The following is a 25,333-nucleotide window of genomic DNA, read 5'->3' as shown; positions in this document are numbered from 1 at the left end:
GACCAGACAAAACATGAAATATTTTGTGTTCATATTGTCTACAATGAAATACAAGTCAAAGTAAATTTAGAAATCACTTCTTTTTTTTTTTTTTTGCGTTTTCCATACTGTCCCAACTTTTTCTGATTTGGGGTTGTACATGACAAAAATCAGTCAGTACAGTCTGTTACTATACACATTTTAGGTAATATAATCAAACTACTTTTTGAATACTCATTTATCACACTGATTTGAATATGTTAATCTTGTACCACATTGATAAAAAAATACAAAGAGTAAGTTTGTTATCAACACAATGAAGTACATTAAACATTACATTTTCTTTTTTTAATTAGAATTCAAAAGATAAAAAATAATTAGGGAGAATCAATTGTGTGCCACTGTGACTAATCATGTAATCAATAGAAAAGTACTTAATTTTAGACTCTGATTACGTAATCCAGATTACATGTAATCAGTTACTACCCAGCACTGTATATTACCCACTGTATTAAAACACCATAATGAAGGATTACGAGATAATATAAAACCAAATCAATTAAAAGTGCAGATGAAGTGTCATAGATGATTAGCACTTTTGTGCTTAGGTTAATGCTTGAATAATACAAGATCACGTATGCAGAAATCATATAAGTACACAAGAATTGTCGCAAAACAAGTGCCTTAAACATGTCCTATGAGCATGGTTTAATGTTGCAGATCACTCCACTCATGGGCCGTAGAGTTCCATTGTCTTTAATGCTGAAAGACTGTCCAGGAACCAGATTGAACTCAAATCTCTGAAGCAGTTTGGCAAGCACAACTTTTGCCTCCATCTGAATGTTGAAATACGACAAAGTGGTCATGATCACAGCAAATTTGGCACTTGGAAAGCCTACAAGTCTAAAAAATCTGAAGGAGAAATGGAGGTGCAAATGTGTGTTTGTGTTCACCTGTGAGAAGACCTGCCCTAGACAGCTTCGTGGACCAAGTGCAAATGGGTAGTAGCAGTAATAAGGCCTTTCAGATAAGAACACAGATTTCATGCTATAATGATTATAACATCCTCATTAAACTCATAATTACTGCTTGTTCTCATAATGACTTACTTTGGGGCATTCACATCAAATCTCTCAGGATCAAACTTCAACGGATCTTTAAAAAACTTTTCCATTCTTTGAGAGGCATAAGAACTGAACTGTATGGAAAAAGGTGAAAATGGTTCAAAATATTTATGTATTCATAGTCAAAGTAAAATGGATGTTGTACGAATTTATAGCTGATTTGAAATTTCATTTGATAATTAAAGGGACAGTTCACCCTAAAATTAAGTCATCATTTACTCACCACTGTGTTTTTCTAATGTCCTGCTCTGCATCATCCACATAATGGCAGTGTATTGAGAATGAGGAGATACGTCATGGTCGATTGCTGTCACGTGACAAATTGGGCAGATTCTGAGCCCGTCCACCATTTTGGGATCCCACGCTATCGGTTGCCAGGGGCAACATTGTAAGAGCGATACAGAGATCAGAGCAGGAAAGACGGTTCGAGGAATTATCATCGCGGCGTTTAAGCAGAGAAATTACGAGAAAACTTAGAAGAAATGGAGAAGATGATGTCTCTTACAGGGAGAAACTTACTACCAGCGCCAAGCTGAGGTATTAAGAGAAGCTGGCTGATATCAAAAACGTTGACCCATACGAGCTGCCGCAGCAGAACTCATGTTTCTATAAATATATTTCCTGTGCATTCTGAATAATAAATAAATATATCTCCCCACTATCCTGCAGCAGTCCAGTGCTCGTCCTCATTAGCAGTGTTTTTCTTTTACTGGTCATATTTTATACCTGCTGAGTTTACATTTTTAAATGAATTTGACTAAAAATTGAAAATGATCGTTTGTGTGCGCTGGTGCTTTTATTCCAGCCTTCTTAAGTAGAATGAATGCTCGGTACGTGCCTTAAATGAATGTAACGTTAACAATGTTAAATATTGAATTCATCTTAAAGGGTTAGTTCACCCAAAAATGAAAATTCTGTCATTAATTACTTACCCTCATGTCATTCGACACCCGTCAGACCTCCGTTCATCTTCGGAACAGAAATGAAGATATTTTAGTTTAAATCTGATGGCTCTGAAAGGCCTCCATTGACACAATGTCACGGTTCACTCTCAAGACCCTTAAAAGGTACTAAAGACGTCGTTACAAAGTCCATCTCACTACAGTGGTTCTACAATAACTTTATGAATCGCCGATAATAGTTTTTGTGCGCAAAAAAACCCCTAAATAACGACTTACATAGTGATGACGATTTCAAAACACGGCCTCATGAAGCTTCGAAGCGTTATGAATCAGTGAGCCGAATGATGATTCGGATCGCGTGTCAAACCGCCAAACTGCTGAAATTTGGCGATTCAAACCGCTGAATCGACTCACTGATTCATAACGCTTCGAAGCTTCATGATGCCTTGTTTTGAAATCATCATCACTATGTAAGTCGTTATTTAGGGTTTTTTTGCGCAGAAAAACTATTGTCGCCGATTCATAAAGTTATTTTAGAACCACTGTAGTGCGATGGACTTTGTAACGACGTCTTTAGTACCTTTTAAGGGTCTTGAGAGTGAACCGTGCCATTGTGTCAATGGAGGCCTTTCAGAGCCATCAGATTTCAACTAAAATATCTTCATTTCTGTTCCGAAGATGAACGAAGGTCTGACGGGTGTCGAACGGCATGAGGGTAAGTAATTAATGACAGAATTTTCATTTTTGGGTGAACTAACCCTTTAAACAGTGATGCACACAGTAGAGGAAAATGTCAGTCAACTAGGCCTAACGTTACCTTGAATATTAATTAAGCGTTTTGGGCATAAACATGTTTATAACATACAGTAAAATGACTGACAATAAAAAATGACAGAATAGTGATCAACATGTTTAATACAAATAAATAAAGGTTTGTATTCATCAAGAGTCTCACACTTCAGCATCGCGATCATTAGTTTAGACCATGACTGACACCCTTTGGTGAAATAATGGCGTACGTTTACCAGCCGCTACTTTCTCAGATCGTCTTGGGTGGATTAAAACTTCATGTTCAGTTGAGTTTGGAAAACTATGTACATAATAATCATAATCAGAATATCTCTTCTCCAGTCTCTGTCCGAATCCATTACCTGGTGGGTATCCTCCCAAAATGGCAGAAAGGGGAGGATGCCGTGATATTTGGGGGCGGGGCGCTGTGTCATGACGACATCTCCTCATTCTCAATAGCAACCAGCATCAAGCTTTTTTTTTGACACAAAATTATCACAGAACGGTCCAATGCTACATGTGTTGTAGGCCATCCCATGTGTTCTGTGGGTTTATTATAGGGTTTGGTAAAAATCAAACCAAAATTTAATGTATTTAAAGGGCTGAGCTGTTTTTGTGTTCAGGTTTAAAAAGAAAAACTCAATTAAATTCAATTGTCACGAAAAGTGAAGTATAAGCGGTACTTAGGAGTTATCAGAATTCAGAGTTCAGAGAAATGTGTCGTAAGTGTATGTTTCCTCAGTACAGTAGCACAAAGTGTTTGGGTTTTCTCTGCGATGAGGAACTGGAGTTTCACTACCAACACAGAAAATATGATTGTAACAATATTTAATTTGTAACAACACGCGGATCGCAACACGAGAGCGGTTTCAACCGGAACGCCCACATGAGTTTAACACTCGCTATACGGATCACAGTTCATATCAGGACCAGCATCGTATGCGCACATATTTTATAACGTATTCTTAAAATGAAATATGCACACTATATTGGTGTATTGGGACACCCCTCCAAATCATTGAATTCAGGTTTTCCAATCACTTCCATGGTCACAGGTGTATAAAATCAAGCACCTAGGCATGCAGACTGCTTCTACAAACATTTGTGAAAGAATGGGTCACTCTCAGGAGCTCAGTGAATTCAAGAGTGGTACCGTGATAGGTTGCTACCTGTGCAATAAATCCATTTGTGAAATGTCCTCACTACTAAATATTCCATGGCCAACTGTTAGTGGTACTATAACAAAGTGGAAGCAATTGGTAACAACAGCAACTCAACCGCGAAGTGGTATAGGCAACGTAAAATCAGTCGCCAACTTTCTGCAGAGTTAGTAGCTACAGACCTCCAAACTTTGTGTGGCCTTCAGATTAGCTCAATGAAAGTGCCTATAGAGCTTCATGGAATGGGTTTCCATGGCCGAGCAGCTGCATCCAAGTGCAATGCAAAGCGCCAGATGCAGTGGTGTAAAGCAGGCCGCCACAGGACTCTAGAGCAGTGGAGACATGTTCTCTGGAGTGACGAATCACGCTTCTCTGTCTAGCAATCCGATAGACGGGTCTGGGTTTGGCTGTTGCCAGGTAAAGCGGTACTCATGACACTTCCTGACCTCTGTGCACGACTGCATGTTCATGAGACTCTATTAGCGCTGCAGTTCACCACGACTCACCCACAATAAACACACAAGTTGTGTATCCAAATAAAAGTATCCATGTACTTTCCTCACTGACATCTCGGTACTGGAACTCCAATTGTCTGATGACAGTTGACAGATGTGAATGCGATAACTTCTTGTTGTAACAAACACAACGGATATATTAACCTCAGAGAAGAAAGTACATGGATTGTATTCAATGTTGCAATTTTATTCATCTTGATTTCTCACAACTTGTATGCTGTTTCTGTGAGTCTCATGAATGTGTAGCTGTGCACAGAAGAACAATGGCCAAGGTCAGGATTTGTGTTGAATAATACATAAAAATTTTTTTTTTTTTTTTTAGCAAACCCTATATGCCCAGAACACTTTTTACGGCATGTGCGCATGGGTTCATTCTGTGATACTTTTGGATCTTTTTAAAAAAATAACTTGACAGATCACTATTTATTGCCACTATATGCATGACTTTTTTTTTTAAATCCTCCTTTTGTGGTCCGAACGAGAAAGAAAGGCATACGCCATTAGAACAACACCAGTGTGAGTAAATGTGGGTAGCTTTAACTAAAATATAATATTTCCAAACAATGTTGAAGATCTTTCTCCATTCAAGTAGACAGGAGCTGTAGGCTACTTGTGTGACTAGAAGCAGGTACCATGATGGCCACAGAGTGAACAGACCAGCATTATTACTGGAAATCTCACAAAAAGACTCACTACAATAGAACAGCCCCCTGGGACTTTCAGCCCATTTATAACCATGTCTTCATGCAACCAGCGATTGGTTCCTGGAGCAGTGGGGTACAGACGCAGTGTTTCCTTCAAGACCTAATGCATTGAGCCAATAATACAAAGACCATTAAAATAAATTGATACAGAACCACTTGTGTTTGTAGCATGTAAAACAACATCTCTGTAGACCAACCTGAGACAAGTAAGTAAATTTTCCAAGGTCTTCATATAAAATGTCTCTCTTTGTCCCAAGAACTTCATCCACTTCTGCTTTAGCCCTAGGAATGAAAAGAAATTCAAACTAGAGCATTGTAATCCAAACAATTTCCAAGAAGTGTTTTACCGTTTATATATCTCAGGATGTCTCCCTAATTCCATGATTGCAAACGAGAGCTGATTGGCTGTTGTCTCTTGCCCTGCAAAAGAATCAAGCGCTGTTTGTAATGGCAGGGGTTTATGAGCAAAAATGAAACGAAGCCGTAACTCACCAGCAATGAAGAAAGTCACGAAATTGTCCAACATCAGCTCATCATCTTTTGCGTTATTAACGTTTTCCTCCTCTGCAGCAAAAATGAAAAGTGTTAAATAGTTAAAAATTAACTCTACATAGTGTTGAAAATGTTATTAGTAAGGCTATTAATTGATTAAAATTTGGAATCAACTTAACATGATATGCTGTTTAATGCTTTAAGGCCCTGATATACTTCAAGTCTCAACTTTGAATTTTTTTTAAACAACTTTCATTTTTTAAAGAAATGTAAACAATAAATAGAGTTTTGTGGCTCTTTAATGTGTCGTGATCGCTGTAGCGCTTCAGTTAAAGCTGCTCATGAACCGATCATCTCTTCCTTCTAGTTCATTAAATAAACATGAATGAACACTAAAAGAAATGTTATAAATGTTGGACCCACTTTATATTAGGTGGCCTTAACTACTATGTACTAACATTTTAATTAATCATTTGATACAATGCACTTATTGTGTAAATACATGTATTTACATTGTACTTACATTTTTAAAAATACCTGCATGTAATTACGTCTGTAATTAATTTCTGTAGTTACATTTGTAATTACACAGTTGACACTTCCCTTACACCTAACCCTACCCTTAAACTTACCCATACCACCACACATGTCTCTAACTCTACCCATATCCCACCTCAATATCAGCAAAGGTGTTTTGCAATACAATTTGAACACAGTAAGTACGTTGTACTTATTTTTTGATGGAAGTACATACTTAAGGCCACCTAATATAAAGTGGGGCAGAAATGTTCAGTGTTTTAGAACACGAAAATGTCAGTACACACCGTTTTTTCAAGTTCAAGTCCACCAACGTTAATCTACAAACTTTCCTGACTGCTTTGTCGGACAAAACGGCAAATTCGGCGATGAGATTGGTCAGATCGCCAGTAGACATGTGCCGGTAAACGGTAATACGATATACCGCAATAATGAACATGCACAATATTGTTATCGTGGGCACTTAAAAATACCGTGAATAATTATTTATTACGAATTATTCAGATTTTTAGAATGTATTTTAAGAATACTTTACCCATCAACCGTTTAAAATGAACAACGCGTCAAAGAGGAACGCCAACTGATGTAAACAGACTGTTCATGAGCCGAGCACATGGCGGAAGGCGTGAAGACTCACTGAAGTGCACATTCACTTTCAGACAGCAGAGGGCGCTGATGGAACAGCAGAAATATAGCCGTTTCCCCAGTAACCACAATCCGGTGCTCGTCATCACATAACCTAATACTTAAAGACTTAAAGTCATTTTCAAACTTTATTTTTTTTTAAAGTTTTAAATTACATGCCCTAGATATTGTTTGAATATGTTCTGACTGCTGTTCAATCACACACTTTACAATATGGCTCCATTATTTAACATTAGTTCATTCATTAACAAACTGACAATGAAAAATACTTCTAAAGCATGTATTAATCTTAGTTAAATGTACATTTCAGCATTTAATAAAACATTATTAAAATCAAAAGTTGTAACTGTATTATTTAATGGACCTGAGCTTACACTAACAGTTGCTTTTTTAAACTAACATTATCAAAGAAGAATAACTTCTGTAAAAATGTAGCTATTCGCTCTTTGTTAATGTTAATGCATTAACTGGCAAGACATTATTGAAAAGTGTTACCTATTGTTCTTTATAATTCTTTAGCACTTTAATCTGTTTCAAATATTTGTTTACTTTATACATTTTTGTGTATTGCTTTATTGTATTTAAATGTTTGGTTCTTTTGTTATAAGAAAGTTTTTAATATGGCTGTATATCAACACGGCTGTGATTCGGCAGTAGGTAAACACAGCGTGCTGATATACAGGCATATCGCATGGCTATGAGTGTGATATTGCATTTATACAACAGTTCGACAACCCCCTTTTGTGCGGAACTACTTCCTTCCACCACAGATTCAAAAAGTTGACAGTTTGATAGTTGAGCCCAAGCCTCCGTTACTAATTCTAAAATGTCACTTTAGAACTATTGTAGTAAGGAATGCTGCATCGCTTCATTGAAGCTTATTGTATTATGTAGAGTATTATGAGAGATCGACTCAGTGAGTGCATTACCTGCATCTTGATTATATTCTTCATGTCAATCTTATATTTATATTCACAAAAATGTTTTGAATGTCAGCTGAGCAATCTTTTTCTTTGCCGTTTTAACAGTTAATGGGATTTCCCATGACAGCACTAGTCAATGCATTTGTAATTTGCTTTTTATTGTTTACACCAAGTATGCTAGCTTGACAAGCCAGACCCACATCAATATGTTGGGTCTGGGAACTCACCATAGGCAGGGCTCAATCTGAAAGGCGGGATAAACGGTTGTCTTTCAAATTCCCTTTGCACACAATAGGATAGCGCTACAACCAACCAGAGCAATGAAGAAGATGAAGCGGAGCTAGTTGATTGATTAAACTTTTGCCATATCCGGTCGGCAAAACACTGAACACATCTTCCTTTCTTAAGAATGACTTCAGTGCCGTTCTTTGTTCTTTTCTCAAAGAAAAGCTTAACTCCAAGTCTTCCAGAGTCGCGGCCAAAGCCGATTCCAAAAACTGCTGTTCGCCAGCTTCTTTGTTTACAAGTAGCACGTGGAACCGCAGTAACTCTGCCGTCATTATGTTAAGCCTGCCCACCGACCAACTATACACGATGTGATTGGCCTGACCAGAGTTTGGTTTTTCCAGTTTGCAAGCCAACGGAGAGTTGCTAGACTACCCTGGCTGCAAATTAGATTTGCTGCCACTAGGGTGCGTCTAGATTTCTAGGCTACAAGTGTGCCACATGAGTCCTGAAAATTTAAACCAAAGCATCTTGATCGCTCCCAGGTGGCTGGATGCAGTATAGGTCATAAAGCCCACCCTCTGCATGAAATGTAATGGGACATAGACAAACTAAACAAATAACTGTTTTAATCACACTGATTAGTTCAAGTGTTCATTCTTTAAATAAGTTTTGTTTCAGTTAGTTATTTGATGCTATAAAAACGGGGGTGTGATGCTATGATTGACAGCTTCTCTGAGCGTCACTGAGGCACTAACTGACATTTTTCAGGAACTTCAAGAGGAGATTGGAGCTTTAACTTTAAAGGGGTCATGAACTGGCTTTTTTATTTTTGTATACTGTTGTCTGAGGTCAACTTATGACGTTCTCATGGTTTTTACATTCAAAAACATAATGAATAAGTAATAGGCTTTTCTACCCGGGTTGAGAGCCTAGCTCTTGGAACGCTCTGTTTTTATGGGTGTGCCGCATTGAAGACTTGGAAGTAAAGGCCCACCTCAATGATTGGATAACAGTTTTTTATATTATGAGCTTCTGGGGCCCGTTTCAGTAAGGAGGTTCAACCAACTCTGAGTTTAAACCTGAACTCTGAGTTGACTTACTCTGAGATGGGAAACTCTGAGTTTTGGGTTTCAGAACAGCTGAATTGAGGTAGTTCAATCAACTCTGAGTAGACTGACTCTGAGTTAACCACATGCACTCCAACTATGAAAAGCCACGATCAATGGAGCTCCGAAATTACGATTCACCATGGCAACAGCACCCAACAAAAAGATGTTTGCATACTTCCGGGTCAATATGTAAGTTTAATTCTTAATTATTTTAATTTTTTTAATTTAATTAAGTTTAATTTTCATGGTATCCAAAAGGCAAAAAAAGAATGCGGCAGCAGCTAAAAATGAAAAATAAAAACATAATTCAATCAGGTAAAGCTTTAAGCATTAAATGTTCATGGGTGTTGGTTTAATGACTTTACAAACATTTGACATATTAATTAAATATCATCCAGTGTCCAATATGCAGCAGCTTTTCCCACATATACCCTTTTCACAGTGATGACGTGTTTTAAATCCTGCAACGTTTTTTTGTATTTATTTATTTTTTTTAATGTATGTACATTTATAACACTAATACTTTGTATTATATTACTTTTGCATCAAATTACAAAAAACAAGTTACCGCTGCTGTGAGAGTGTTTCTAATACAGTGTCTATGGGAGTGATGGTGAAAAATTACATCTTTCTCTCTTTCCACTTCCGTTATCAAACTCACTCTATTTTTTCCCTCTTTTTGAAAGTTGTTAAATCACTATTGTGGAGTTTTTCTTTTGCTATTTGAGCAAATAGGTACACAACAAATATATATTTAATTTATTCTTTCATTCACCGCTATAAAAGTTAACCCTATGACGACTTCCGTTCTGAGAAACCCAGCAATGTGAAAAGGGTCTATGCTCTTTTCACATAATGAAATGTTCTCTGATCCCACTTGTTACATTTATTAATTAGGGTAATGATTAAACAGTTTACTTCTACTCAGGCCAGCCAAACACCAGCACCACTGACAGATGAAGAGGAGATGGAGGAAGAATATTAACATCCAACAGGAAAAAGAATAAAGTATTTGTAGGAAATAAAGATGACCATAAAAATTGTAAATAAATGTATTTAACAGCTGTGGTGGTGGTTATGGCATATATCTTGTACTACCATCTGGCAGCATCCTTTCATTCCATACAGTAATCCATTTTCAGAAAGTGTGATGATGGGAATATGAGTATCATCAATGTATCCAACCACTGGAAATCCTAAAGGAAATTCTAATAATCAGGTTACTTCTAGAGGTTAATCAAGTGAACGTCAGGATTCTTCCTGTATAAAAGGACATGCCATTTTTGTCAGTTTGACAGTGTCCCCATGATGAAAATATAAGCAATGAATGAATGTTCCTCCACTGCAAAGAATGCTTTTCTCACTATGTATTTTTGTCAAGTGGCAGATAATTTAATTTGTTTTAAGTAAACTTCGCTTACATTTATAATTTGTTGATATTTGTACTTGAAATATGACCAAAATACTTAGTAAAAAAGCATTTGTGCAGTTTGAATGAATGAATAAACTATTTAAACACAGCTGGCGCTTTAAAAAAAGGGGGGGGGGGTGACTGAAAGAAACTCTGGGTTTACCAAAGAAAACCTGCTCCTGACCAGGTTAGGTTCAAAGAGTAAGTTACCCTGGTAACTGACTCTGAGTATAAGTTACCTCTCTTTTAGAAACGGGCTTGACTTACCCTGCTTTCTCGGGTTTGACATACCTCCCATTCTGAAACAGAAAACCCAGAGTTTCCCTTATTTCAGGGTTAACCTACTCAGAGTTTTCACTTAACCTCCTTTCTGAAACAGGTCCCTGCTCCCCCGTCAGTACGCGTGGGGAATTGTTTTGAAAACATGTGGAAAAACTGCAACTGGAATGATTCGCCCACTGGGCTCGCAAAATATTTTTGCTTTATCAAACAAACACAATGATTTATCTCTCATCCACCCACAATTCATTGGAATGTTATTTTTTATTACTTGACCCGCCCGATCGGTGGCTACAACTGTGAACCGTGCATCACTCACACACTCCCACACACTCCCACACACACACTCACAGGCACACTCACACGTACACTCACACAAGCCAAGTACGTGCATCAGCTAAACTTCACTGTAGACAAATCGGCATGATCAAAACTTCCACGATTTTATTTTTCCTTCAAATATTAAGTTAACAACGCACATCAAGAAAGGAATGCTATTTCACTATTTAAGATAGCCCGTTGGGCAGGTTGGTGATACATTTTGGTAGCCCGACTGGAAAACACAATAGCCCCGGGATGTCCGGCTTTGCGAGCCCTGGCCCATGATACATGTTCGAGTCTGATCCTGAATCGCAGGACAATGAACCAACAACACCTCAAATACAAAGGATACTCCAGACTGTGAATACAAAGGATACTCAAGCCTGTGACAGCTTGGTAAGTTATTGTTAATTATGTTTAGTTAGACACGTACACATAATCAGTAGATATCAAACGATGTGTAAAAATGCAATACTGTCACATATAAAAACATGTTTTCCTCAAGTGTGTTGCACCATTTCCTGTCGGATCCAATATAGAAGGCACAGCATCGCTTTTAATCTCATTCTGCGAACAAACACGTGAACTGGAACTTCATTCAAAATAAAGTTCAACCACATTCCTAATATTGGAATCCGAACGAAGCTTATGTACTGACTGTGTTCTTCCACAACCAGCAGCTCAACTTAGCGCTCACTACTGCGTATACTCAGACTCAAGACTAGGGTTGTGTATCGTTTGGGATTTTTCGATACCGGTGCCAAACCGATACCGGTGCCTAAACGGTGCCTGAACTGGTACTTCAAACATTTTTTTTAAAAGAGCCACTAAACGAGGTGGATGACATTAAAGAATGGCTTTTTATTGATTTTTTTAATTATTATTTAAATTGAACCATTTCTTAAAAGTTTAATGTATACTTAAATATAAATAAATACAAAACACAATTTACTTAACAAATTCACAGTAAAACCTAAACCACCTAACCCAACTACAACAGGCCTAATTTAACACTAAATAACAGTTACAGTAATAACAGCAGTAGTCTGTATTCTTGGTATGATACAAACCAGCTTCAAGCTTCAGCTTTATTTTGAAATATGACCGTATTCTCTGGCTAAATATTTTAGAATGCATCGCCTTATTGTTTCCATGGTGACGCGTCATGCTTCTCACATGACACACAGCAGCCACAATAGAGCTGTATGGCAGCTCAGCTGTATCGGGTTTATATTTTATTTATTTTTTTATTCAAAATATTCACAAACTTGTTAACTATGTCACAAACTATCTGATATTCTGATTGTCAAATATGTGTGAGTGAATGTGTGTTAATTGATCTATAATGCGCGATGGGCGGCGCCATGTTTGTTTGCGCCTCAGAGAATCGGATCTGTCGGATTTACAACACGTAAATTATCCACGTCTCATGAAATACAAGAAAGTAAGTGACCGCTGGACTGGGAGAAGAATAGAGTAAACTTAACTATATAGTTACCATATAACTTAATGTGTATGTATCTGATGTGAATAAAACACGCAAGTTAGTCAAATTATAACTGTCTGAAAGGAGTGTTATTGCCGCTTCCATAGACATCAGTGTATTTTTTGCTAGAACTACTTATGAGCATAAATGTCTGAAAACCTAAAATAAACATTATGTGGTTGAAAACACTGACTAGTTGTGATATGTGACGAGCGCTGAGCGTGTCTGTCTCTGGCTCGGCGCCAGCCAAAGAGCGAAAGCACATTTGAATTTAAGTGGCACCGAAACGAAGCACCGAAATCTGCGTTCTGATTCGGTCCGGTACATACCGGTTATATAGGTACCCAACCCTACTCAAGATTTCGGTACCCAACCCTACTCAAGACCCAAGACGTCAGCGCCATATTTGAACACTGGCGGCTTCAGTTACGTCAACAGAAGAAAGTGAAGGCACGTCGTCCATCTTTTTTTACAGTCTATGGTTTACACCCTTAAGTCCCTTTCAATATAAAAGTCTTTGCTACTGACTTTCTCATAAAGACAGTCTTTGCTGCCATCTACTGGTAATAATGTAGCTAACTTTGAAGTTGAAATCACAATCACTAACGGACCCTTTCTCAATGCCAAATACAGCATGTTATTTATATATCATATTATTTATTGAAAATTAATATTTAAATAAACAATATTAGCCATTATAAAAGTACAAGCAGTCTGTACAATCGGAAATAAATACAAGCAAACAGTCCAGTCAAAAGTACAAAAGCAGCTCTAGTACAGGATTTCAGTTAAATATAAGTTATGAAACTTAACTTTGCCCTTGGTCAAATCAATTTGTTCTGGAAAAAGTAGACCTAACAGATTAATAAGACCAAAGATTCCCTGCTTGATATAGACAAATTTAATAATACCTCATGTTTAATCTATGTACATAAGAGCCAACTGCAAATTCCCGAAGGACTAGCAGAGATAAAGCTGTTCTCAGCCGCTGATGGTCTGGAGCGCACAGCTCTGAAAACATCTAAACAAATTGTCAAAGATGCGCTATGTTTATATATAAGTTGCATATTTGAGGTCTAAATAACTACAAAAAACTCAAAATAACTAAAAAAACAAGCTTGTCCGCCATGACACTCTCTGTGAGAAATGTTGCACATTATAATACAAAACAAATGTTGAAACGGTTCCAGTGCTGATACTGGGGAGTGTGGGGCTCTCTGCGAAACATACGTTTTCCACTTCGGCTGCTAAACACCTTCGTACAACCATTGGTCTGTGCCAATTATGTAATAGGTGGGTGTGGCTCTGAGGCTTTGCCTTCATTGGTGTGAAAATCTTCTCTGATTCATTTGTTCTGCTAGTCAAGGTCAGACGTCCATGAGTAAAAACATGAACATACTGGAGAGCTGCTTTATAGACTGTAAACACTTTTTTGTTTGATTGACGTCTTTCCATTGAGCGCATTTTCAATTTTCAATTTGAAAGGTAATGGAAACGCAGCTACCGTCACTGTTTTTCATGTTTAATCCTGCAAAGCTGTGGCTTTAAAACCGTCTTTTGTATGAAGTGCTACATAAATAAATGTGACGTGATTTTACTGGAGTGCTGAATTGCAGAGCTTGTGAAACAAATCTATAGTGCTATGATCAGATGCTTTCTTAGCTTCTGTTTTCTCACCGCTGTCATTATTGCTGCGTTTATTTTGTTACTGAAAGGAAAACATGCAGCACATATTTACATATAAATTTAAATGTCATTCTCAGCAGTGTGGGCCAATTGTGAGTATATTGAGGCCAATTAAAAGCACATATTACTTTTTGCTGAGAAAAGCCCACACATGAAGATAATTCAAAAACATTACACTGTTGAAGCAGGTGAGTAAAGTATTAAACAGACATTTTTTAAAAGTGACTTTAAAGTTAATATTGTTTTTTTTTTCATCCATATCATTGAACATAAGCATACAACCCATTTTGTAATCAAGTTTGTGTTGTTTTATAATTGTTGATCCATATCATTTTTATACAGTGGTGTAACATTTTATTTTTAATGCTCTATGATATACAATTTTTTTTACTTTTTAATTTGTATGTGTAGTATTTTTCAGCCTACCCTGTTAATATGTTTTAACAGTTTTTGCACCATTAGAGCTACTTTTTTTTAAGTCAATGTGTCAAGTTACATGCAGTTTAACTTTTCTGTAATCTATTTCTTTCTGTGATCTTTGGCCAACTTGTTTTTGAACTTGAACTGCTCCAATGGTAAATGATTTACCAATTTTTTCACATTCATTAGGATTAAAAGTTACAAACACAGTTTATCTTTTTAATTATCTTTTTTAATGTCTTCTGTTATCTGTTCCTTTCGGTTGCACTTTGCACTTTTTGGCCTTGAATTTAAACTTTTTTTAATGCTCAAATGGTAAATTACTTACTTAATTTCAAAATTTTGCACTTGTTAGGTTTAAATGTGGTATGGTATGATTAAATGGTTATTTTTAAACACTTTTTATAAAATTCATTTTTACAATTCGCAGCCCATATAAAAGTTACCTGTCCAACAAATTGAAGAAGGAAAATACACTTAACCATTTCATGCCACTTGAGACCCACATACCTGCTGTTCTGAGGATTTGTGTGAGAATGTCTTTGGGTACGTCTTCACCATTTTCTACTGCTGTCTTCCTGTTTTTTATCCATTTTTCTCCCGTTTTACGCAGGAGTTCAGTTGCATCTTTAGTTTGCTGTATAATCTTCCAATTCTTGGGAAAAAGCTGAGGTCCCACATTAAAAAAAAATGTAAACACAGATTATATAGCATTGATCCTACTACTTTAGGGTGACATAAGCATCTTTGGATAAATTCTTACTCTAAAAAATGGGTCTCTGAGATCCAACACCATGCCTTTTAAACACAGCTCAACTGCATTCTGGAAGGGGCTGTCAGTTTGAGTCAAGAAATTCAAATCAACACCGAAAGCCACCTGTAAATAAAAACATGACTGCTAAGTATTGATCAACAGCTGATTTGACTTTCCTTGTATTAGACTTTCCCTTGGATTCGCAGAAAGGAGAGTGAAACCTTGCAAATGACATCGAGTGTGACACAGTTGACCAGGTCGTGCATGATTGCAGGCGTTTTCGTCTCTGCCATTTCCTCCAGCTTTTCCATTAGGCGTTCTGACATCTCGTTAAAAGTGCTCATCAAGCCTCGTAAGTATCTGACAAATGAAACAGCATCAGCTGAGGAGCATCTGTATCACATTTCAGTTTATCCGAGATTTTTTGTATTTGACTCACGAGCTGCTAAAGGCAGGATCCATGATGCGACGCTGCCTGTACCAGGTGTCATGGTCCCGAGCTGTAATTAGCCCATTACCCAGGAACCTGAGAAGATTGAGTCATGTAACATATTCAACTATACAGGTGCTGGTCATATAATTAGAATATCATCAAAAAGTTGATTTATTTCACTAATTCCATTCAAAAAGTGAAACTTGAATATTATATTCATTCATTACACACAGGCTGATATATTTCAAATGTTTATTTCTTTTAATTTTCATGATTATAACTGACAACTAAGGAAAATCCCAAATTCAGTATTTCAGAAAATTTGAATATTACTTAAGACCAATACAAAGAAAGGATTTTTAGAAAGTATGAGCATGTACAGCACTCAATACTTAGTTGGGGCTCCCTTTGTCTGAATTACTGCAGCAATGCGGCGTGGCATGGGGTCGATCAGTCTATGGCACTGCTCAGGTGTTATGAGAGCCCAGGTTGCTCTGATAGTGGCCTTCAGCTCTTCTGCATTGTTGGGTCTGACATATCGCATCTTCCTCTTCACAATACCCCATAGATTTTCTATGGGCTTAAGGTCAGGCGAGTTTGCTGGCCAACTAAGAAGATACCATGGTCCTTAAACCAGGTACTGGTTGCTTTGGCACTGTGTGCAGGTGCCAAGTCCTGTTGGAAAATGAAATCTGCATCTCCGTAAAGTTGGTCAGCAGCAGGAAGCATGAAGTGCTCTAAAACTTCCTGGTATACGGCTGCGTTGACCTTGGACCTCAGAAAACACAGTGGACCAACACCTGCAGATGACATGGCACCCCAAACCATCACTGACTGTGGAAACTTTACACTGGACCTCAAGCAACGTGGATTGTGTGCCTCTCTTCTCTTCCTCCAGACTCTGGGACCCTGATTTCCAAAGGAAATGCAAAATTGACTTTCATCAGAGAACATAACTTTGGACCACTCAGCAGCAGACCAGTCCTTTTTGTCTTTAGCCCAGGTGTCTGTTGTTCAAGGGTGGCTTGACACAAGGAATGCGACAGCTGAAACTAGGGCTGTAACGATTTGACCAAAAATAAAAACCATGATTAATTGAACATTTTACCTCGATTACGATTAATGAACGATTATTTTGCTTCTTTTTTTCTTTTTTCTTTATTTGCCCTCATAAGGTTTTTGAGTAAGTTCACTGATAAGGTTTGTACTGTAAATATTTTCTACTATTAAAGGTGGAATTTTTTTTTCTAATGAAGTGCATTTCTTTGTGATTTTAAAATACTTGAAGGAAACGGTTCACTTTCAGCAGTTATTGTCTATGGGGAAGATTTCTGTTTGTTGTACATCAGATACAGATAAATTAGCACAGTAGGCCTACATTACGTTTATTTGAATGCATTAATGAGAGAGTGATTGTGTGTGTGTGAATTACTCATACCGTCTCTATTCATTATGAAGCTGTGGTTTGTACTTACTTCAAAGGTATTAAAATGTATGCCTATAACGGGTGAGTTTCTAAGCTACTTTAGTGACTTTACTTTAGTCACAGGACAGCGTTGACACTGCGTTTCTGTGCTCCTCTGCGCGCAATCTTCACGTGATGTGCGAGCTTCTGTCTGAGTGTTCGTTTGTCACAATATATCAGGCATTAGTTCAACATAATACACATCTGATGGTCGAAACTCGCTTTAATGTTCAAACTGGCAGGGCTTAAACCACATACAAATGACAAGCTTTGTGAGGACGCAGGTGAAAGAGGTCTGCCTTCAGGGTGCGCGCGCGTTGTCAGAGACGCGACACGGCTCGGCTCTCGGTGTCACAGAAAAAAGCTGAGCACTGAACAGATAAATTTTCCGTATTGTTGTTTTTGAATAGTGCACAATTGCTTTAAATGTTGAAACTGGCAAGCCTTTAAACGCATACTTGACAAACTTTATGAGCACGAAAGTGAAAGCGGTTCTTCAGGGCTTGCGCGCGCCGTCTGTGTGTGTGTGTGTGTGTGTGTGTGAGTGTGTGTGTGTGTGTGTCAGCGCGTAGGCTATAAGAACAGCAATTAACTGACCTGTATAAACTGTGTAAAACATGCAGTTACTATAGTGATTCTGGGCATCTATAAACACAGATAACCACTTCTGCATCTGCATCTTTCGATTAATCGTACAGCCCTAGCTGAAACTCATGTCTTGCATACGTCTGTGCGTAGTGGTTCTTGAAGCACTGACTCTAGCTGCAGTCCACTCTTTGTAAATCTCCCCCACAGTTTTGAATGGGTTTTGTTTCACAATCCTCTCCAGGGTGCGGTTATCCCTATTGCTTGTACACTTTTTTCTACCACATCTTTTCCTTCCCTTCGCCTCTCTATTAATGTGCTTGGACACAGAGCTCTGTGAACAGCCAGCCTCTTTTGCAATGACCTTTTGTGTCTTGCCCTCCTTATGCAAGGTGTCAATGGTCATCTTTTGGACAACTGTCAAGTCAGCAGTCTTCCCCATGTTTGTACCAGGTGTCTTCAATATTGAACCTTTTCACAATATTCTAATTTTCTGAAATATTGAATTTGGGATTTTCCTTAGTTGTCATGTTATAATCATCAAAATTAAAAGAAATAAACATTTTAAATATATCAGTCTGTGTGTAATGAATGAATATAATATACAAGTTTCACTTTTTGAATGAAATTAGTGAAATAAATCAACTTTTTGATGATATTCTAATTATATGACCAGCACCTGTATAGTGACCACTGGCAGAGAAAATCCTATAAAACATTTGAATTCAAATATGAATTAAACCATATCTTTTTAAAAACATAAATTCAACATATAACAAATAACAATAAATACAAAGCATAAAAATAGTCTAAAGCCAACTTTAAAGTTTGAACTTCATCTGGGGCCTCATTTATAAAACTTTGCGTAGGCTTTGCGCCAGAAGTGGCGTATGGATGAAACATAGGACGTGCGTACGCACAGAAATATTTGGATTTATAAAACGGTGCGCACGCACATCCTACGCAGTTTTCCCTTAATAAATCACAATCAATTCTAAATGTAGCGCAGCTTTTGCAGCTTCATGTCACGCCCATAGTTGCCCATAAATAGTCCTTGAAACGCCCAAAAGTTAATATTCATCGATTGCGAAATCATGGCAAACACAGAGAGGAAATAAAAAAAATGTAACTTCACACAATGTGAAGTAGAAGTGATCGTTGGCGAGGTTGAAAAGAGGAGAAAAAATTTGTTTTGGAGGGCACAGTGTGGGCATTACTAATGCCAAAAAGGCACTTGAGCGGGAAAAGGTTGCAGACGCCATAAATGCTGTAGCCTCACAACCTCAGACCATGGCCGAAATAAAAAAGAAATGGTCGGACATCAAAGTCGAGGCAAAAAAGCGTCTAGCGCTCCATCACCAGAGTGTGTCCTCGTTTGCCAGCAAGTCTTCTTGCTGTCTGAAGATGCGTTCACTCCGAACCGAAACTGAATCTGCTATCATCAGAGTTACAAATTATGATCATGGTTGCATCTCTCTGTTAGTGTTACTGTACCTTAGCGCTGCATAGAGTACCACAAGGCTTAGTACTGTGACCGTTGTTTTTCACCCTATACATGCTACCTTGGGAGATATCATTAGGAAACATGGTGTTCATTTTCACTGTTCACTGATGATACCAAAGATTATAGATATACAAAGACGTTTCCACCCTCTGCTATTGATCAGAGAATCTCACCCCAAACACTACTGGTTGAACATCATGAGACAGCATAAGATGCTTTGAAGACGGTGCACTCCTATTACTTATGAATTGGAAAAACTGCAACTATTTGAGCATAAGAAACAGCTCATGTCAGATTTTGTGGCTGATTTAAAATACATGTTATTTAATTGCGAGTTCAACAAGATGTTTTTTAGATGTCAGGATTCCCCCATTCAAATAGATAGGACTTGGTCTTGGATGCCTGAAATACTTGACATCTTCATCCTTGATTCAAATATTATTAAAAACTTGTTAAAGACTTTGTAAACATATTGTATAGTAGTTAATTGTTTTATTTCTGACAACACAATGAAACATAATTTTGTCAGATAAATACCTTAACCAACTTTTTTTGCTCTTCCCTCATATTTAAAATATTTAAAAATAGAAAATATTTTCCTCATATTTTAATGGTTTAATCAAACAAATATGGGATGATTTTAGACTCAAAATGATTAATAAATGCACACACACTTATCCATGAACTTGATAAATGTTGCAGACATGTTGTACTATCCACAAACCAATTTTAACTTTTAACTTGTGTGTGCAAAATACAGAATTACATGAATGTGCAGCGATTTTTACAAATAGAGACATAGTTGTGAATACCAAACTTCGATTTTGTATTAATGTAGGTCAGAATTTGTGCATGCAATGAGTAAGATGTGCATTTGTGGATCCGGTGACACGCATTCATTCATTGACTCATTTGTGAGTCCATATAAGTCGTTATAAAGACCAGGGCTCCGAACCGGTTCAAGGAACGAAAACGAAAACCGGAAACGAACAAAATTTTAAGAGGAACAAAAACGAAAACGAAATCAAAATCAATTTGAATCGTTCTGAACAGAAACGTTAATTTCAAATGACCATTAACCGGTTAATAACGTTATTTTATCGTTCTCTTTAATATTTTAATTTGGCAGTGACCAATCATGAATTGAGTAGTACAGCATGTGATGTTGACGGATCAAGCGTAAGTGAAATGCCCGCGCACCAGTCATCTATGAATCTACCGTCAGTGCAGAGCGCGCATTTTCATGCCTCAAGTACATTTCTTTCCCCACTGAGGTCTACAATGAAAGCGCAGGTATTGGAGGACATTCTTTTCGAACGTTTAAATAAGCAGTACAGACTTTAAGCTCAAATAGACTGATTTAGGCTAGTTTATGGATTCCGTTTAAGCCTATCCAAGTAGGCTACTAGCATCTATCAAACATTTTTCCTATAGTCTTTCAGATTGCCAATACAGGACAGGTCAATGTTTTCTATATAGACGGTTGATGCTTCGAATTAAATGGTATGTTATATTGCATTAAATGATCAAGCTTTATTAGCTGACTGACGTGTTGCGCAGTGTTTGCTTTGAAATTACCAGTTGACGGTGCATTAAAAGAGCAATGGTTATCCAGTTTATTTATTCTTTATTCATGCAATTTTTAAAACAAGTCGTGTTGAAAAAAAGTTATGTACAAAGAATGTTATCACTCTTCTGAAAAGAATTAGGCATAAGAGGGCCACTTTCGATTGTCTAACGCTCCATTAAAACAGGTCAATATTTGTCCCGCTGTTTATGCTTTGTAATTAATGCATGTATTTCTGTTGTGGTTTTAAAAATGTTATGAAATAAATATTCAAGTTTAATTACCATGCGTTATATTATTATTGAGTGAAAATAAGTCTATTTATACATATTTGTTTAAAGTATAGGCTAAATTAAAATAATGTTATTAACCGGTATTTTTTTAAATCAAACCGTTTTCGGAACAGTAATGTTTAATGAGGAACGCAAAAACGGAAACGCTATAATATCGATTCTGCTCGGAGTGAACCGATTGATATTTTTTTCCCGTTTTTAAGCCCTGATAAAGACGAGGAAAACACTTAACAGGCTAATGTTAAAAAGGTATTAAAGGCTACTTTGTATAGGCAAGCAGATTAAATCAGGTTATGAACACAACATTGTTCATCACAACATTTTTCTCCCATAGAAAACCATTATTAAATGCTTAATATGCAATATAGCACATGTTCAATAAAGTGTATAGCCTACTTTTAATATCACCGTTTTACTGCAGGAAGCCACATTAAGTGTTTTCTTTTATAACAGACTTTATGGGAGAAAACGCTTATGTATACATGATGAGCCCAGGATGCATTAATGCATTAAGACAGACAGCGATAATTACAAGTATAAAAATATGAACCCAAAACGTGCAAAGTTTCGAATTGTGTCCTCGGGAATATTCTAAAACACTTAATGTGAAAAACGCATTAAGAAGACCGTGCAAGACCAAACTCTTATCAATAAAGCATGTGCACACAAAAAAGGCAGATGAGCCCAGAATATGAACGCAATGCGTTTATAATTACACGTTTAAAGCATTTTCCTGCACACTTAACGTGGCTTAATTACAGACAGGGATATTAAAAGAACAAATTCTGTACATACCTCACTAATAAAGAATAGGAGAGTAGCTATAGCCTATATGTAGATAAAAACAGATGAGCCCATTACTTTATAACGGGTTTCCTAGATGTTGTTCAAAATGGTGATATTAAAAGTAGGCTATACACTTTATTCAACATGCGCTATAGGCTATTGCATATTATACTACGGGGCCGTTGAATGCTTGAATCTGATTGGCTGATGAACGTTCTGAGGTGTGCAATTATTTTCTGGAAAACGCACAGCGAACGTATTCCAGGCAGCTCTCTTGACCGCATTACAGTTCCATATCACTTCGCATAGTTAACTTTAATAACGGAAATTACCGGACTAAAAAAACAACATGACAGACGATTTTCCTAAAGTAAATTTTAATATTTACGGTGAAAATAAAACGTTCAACAACTGGGCGGCAGCAGTATTAGACAGTCCAGATGAAAAACAACATAAACGGAAGTGGACATCAAAGGCAGCGGGCAACAACAAAAGGCATAAAATGATTAGCGAAGAACAGCTAGACATACTTGAGGGACAAAAACACGAAGAAAACACCAAAAAAAAAACAAGCTTTGGCAGTTAATGTGTTTAACGACTGACTTAAAGCCAAAAATAACGCAGAAGAAATAGTCCTACTCACAATAGCAATTTATGTACAAAAACCGGACGAATCCCTTTAAATATATCATCGGATCGATGTCTTGAGGTGTGGTAACTGTAGTATAAGCAAAATAATTGACTCGGGCCGTTGAATTATTAGAAAAATAATGTCATCAATTATTCCTTACTTAAGCATTTTATAATGGTTTTCTATGGGAGAAAAATGTTGTGATGAACAATGTTGTGTTCATAACCTGATTTAATCTGCTTGCCTATACAAAGTAGCCTTTAATACCTTTTTAACATTAGCCTGTTAAGCGTTTCCCTCTTCTTCCTCGTCTTATAGGCAGAATAATGCTCACGGTGCCGGTGTCTGTTTTGGCAGATACTGCCATCTAGTGGCAGAAGGTTTTCTTAGAGACAGCCGTGTGTGTGGATCGTGCAAAGCCAAACCGGCGAAATGAAAGTTTCAAAATCCAAATGAATCAAATAAGATAGACTCACAAACTATGATGCGTCACCAGATCCACAAATGCACATCTTACTCGTTGCACGCACAAATTCTGACCTACATTAATACAAAATCGAAGTTTTGTATTCACAACTATGTCTCTATTTGTACAAATCGCTGCACATTCATGTAATTCTGTATTTTGCACACTCAAGTAAAAAGGCATTTGTTTGTGGATAGTAAAACATGTCTGCAACATTTATCAAGTTCATGGATAAGTGTGTGTGCATTTATTAATCATTTTGAGTCTAAAATCATCCCATAAACAAATATCCCCTCTGGACATCCCCTTTTGTCACTACTGTAGATGATTTTAATCAGACATTAACTAAATGTCGCATAGCTCAGATTTTGATTTCATGGGGCCTCTACCATACAAACTTCTAGATGATGGTGGTAATGTGTCTTAGTGTAGCCCATTGCGATCAATGTAGAGATATTGAGACTAGACAGCACCTAGCAATGCAATGACATATTCAGGACAAATGAAACATACCTTTTTCCAAACAGGTTAAAGAGCCGTTTGTAGACCCAAGGATCTTTGAGATACTTAGGTGACATCAGGATTGTCTACAATAACAGGGCAGATATTTTTTTTTATTAGATTTTGTGGCTTCTGATTCAATTTTTTATAAAGATATAAAATATTTACCTTTGTAGCCTCAGGACAATGAACCATGATCATGACATAATGAAAACTATTCATCCTGTAGACAGGGCCATATTTTTCTCCCCTTAAAAACAAGACCGTCGCATTGGTGAGAACACGTTTTGGTCGCTCAATTAACAGTATATCCCTATCTCTATATATTTCTTGAGCTAAAGTGAGAAAATGCCTGCCATTGAGTAAAACAACAGAACGCATAAAACTGTATTATTTTCCAGCAGTTTCTCAGAAGCAATACATGCCAGAAGATGGTTTGATATTTCTACATATTGCAATAACATTCAGAATTTCGTAAGTGTTATTTTTAAGAGTTCAAATATTTTTAGGTAATTTAACAACTTATAGAAATATATTAAATAACATTCAATCATTTGACTTTATACAGTTAAAAATATTAAACAGTACAAATCAGAGAGAGAGAGAGAGAGAGAGAGAGAGAGAGAGAGAGAGAGAGAGAGAGAGAGAGAGAGAGAGAGAGAGAGAGAGAGAGAGAGAGATATGCAATAGGCTACTTGTGATATGATAACAGGCTATTACATAATAATTGTTTTGTAGGTGCAAGGTCAAAATATCAAGACATCTGATGCGTTTATACAAGTGTTTTGTTCTTACCATTGAAGAAATACGTCGTGTACAAGGCTTTTTGAGTTCATCACTCTATTGAAAGTTGGCATATGCCCCAGCAGAAAACTGTCAAAATATACATCTTCATGTTAATTCACCTGAGCTTTGATTAAGTCAAATACTGACCTGTTGCAATGCCGTTTTAGTTGTATGAACAGTCATAGAGAACAAATAAAGTTGAAGTGTCTTACTTGTCTCTTGGGGGTCCAGGTATATGATCATATTTCTGATGAACATGTCTAACATACAGACAATATGCAAGAAATGCACTTACAGCAGCAGCGAGCAGGTAAAACATTATAAATAAGACCCATTCTGAGATCATGATGGTGCTGTACAGTAGCGTAGCCTATAATGTGCGTCTGCATTAACTATCAAACTATTCTTCCGGGTTTCCGCGGACCATTCTCAATATGCGTTCTTGTCTGTACTTGTGTTCTCGTGGACTTGTGAAACGTCATAAGTCGCTGCCCAAGTACTGTTCCAATTCAAAGTTCACAACTAGCCAATCCGCGTATGTGTCCTTGATCCGCCACTTTTATCGAGGTGCACCAACGGACGCGTCGATCAGCAAAGATGGTGCCATTTGGAACCGGGCCTGGATTTAGCGTGCGTCTCAATCAGCTCCCTAGCTGGTTCAGTAGTCAGTGCACTGATCAGGACATAAGTCAATGGGCTGACTCCCTGATCATTGCCCTGACTACTGAACTAGGGAACTGATTGTGACGCACCCTTGAACATTGAATTGGTACAGTACTTGGGCAGCGACTGATGACGTCTCGTCCTCTGGAGTTCGTTCTCCCGAGTCGAACTTGGCAAGTCTGAACTACC

At 37.3% G+C, this 25,333-nt stretch overlaps 1 protein-coding gene across 1 annotated transcript; it reads right to left on the bottom strand.

Moving 5' to 3' along the window:
* LOC307135268 (cholesterol 24-hydroxylase-like) lies at positions 1-25,333 on the bottom strand. The gene is made up of 15 exons (XM_079831549.1): positions 24,694-25,333; positions 24,491-24,568; positions 23,864-23,945; positions 23,708-23,781; positions 15,904-15,990; positions 15,686-15,824; positions 15,474-15,587; positions 15,221-15,377; positions 5,666-5,737; positions 5,521-5,593; positions 5,371-5,455; positions 5,163-5,273; positions 1,089-1,177; positions 933-999; positions 1-815 (listed from the first exon to the last, which is right to left on the bottom strand). Exons 1-15 carry the CDS (start codon positions 24,825-24,827, stop codon positions 675-677), a joined length of 1,503 nt encoding a protein of 500 aa, XP_079687675.1. The 5' UTR covers positions 24,828-25,333; the 3' UTR covers positions 1-674.

The sequence above is a fragment of the Gobio gobio genome (assembly GCF_949357685.1).
Source record: "Gobio gobio genome assembly, chromosome: 12".
Taxonomy (NCBI): Eukaryota; Metazoa; Chordata; class Actinopteri; order Cypriniformes; family Gobionidae; genus Gobio; species Gobio gobio.
Note: the sequence above shows the minus strand (reverse complement) of the source record. Positions and strands in the feature narration are given on the sequence as shown.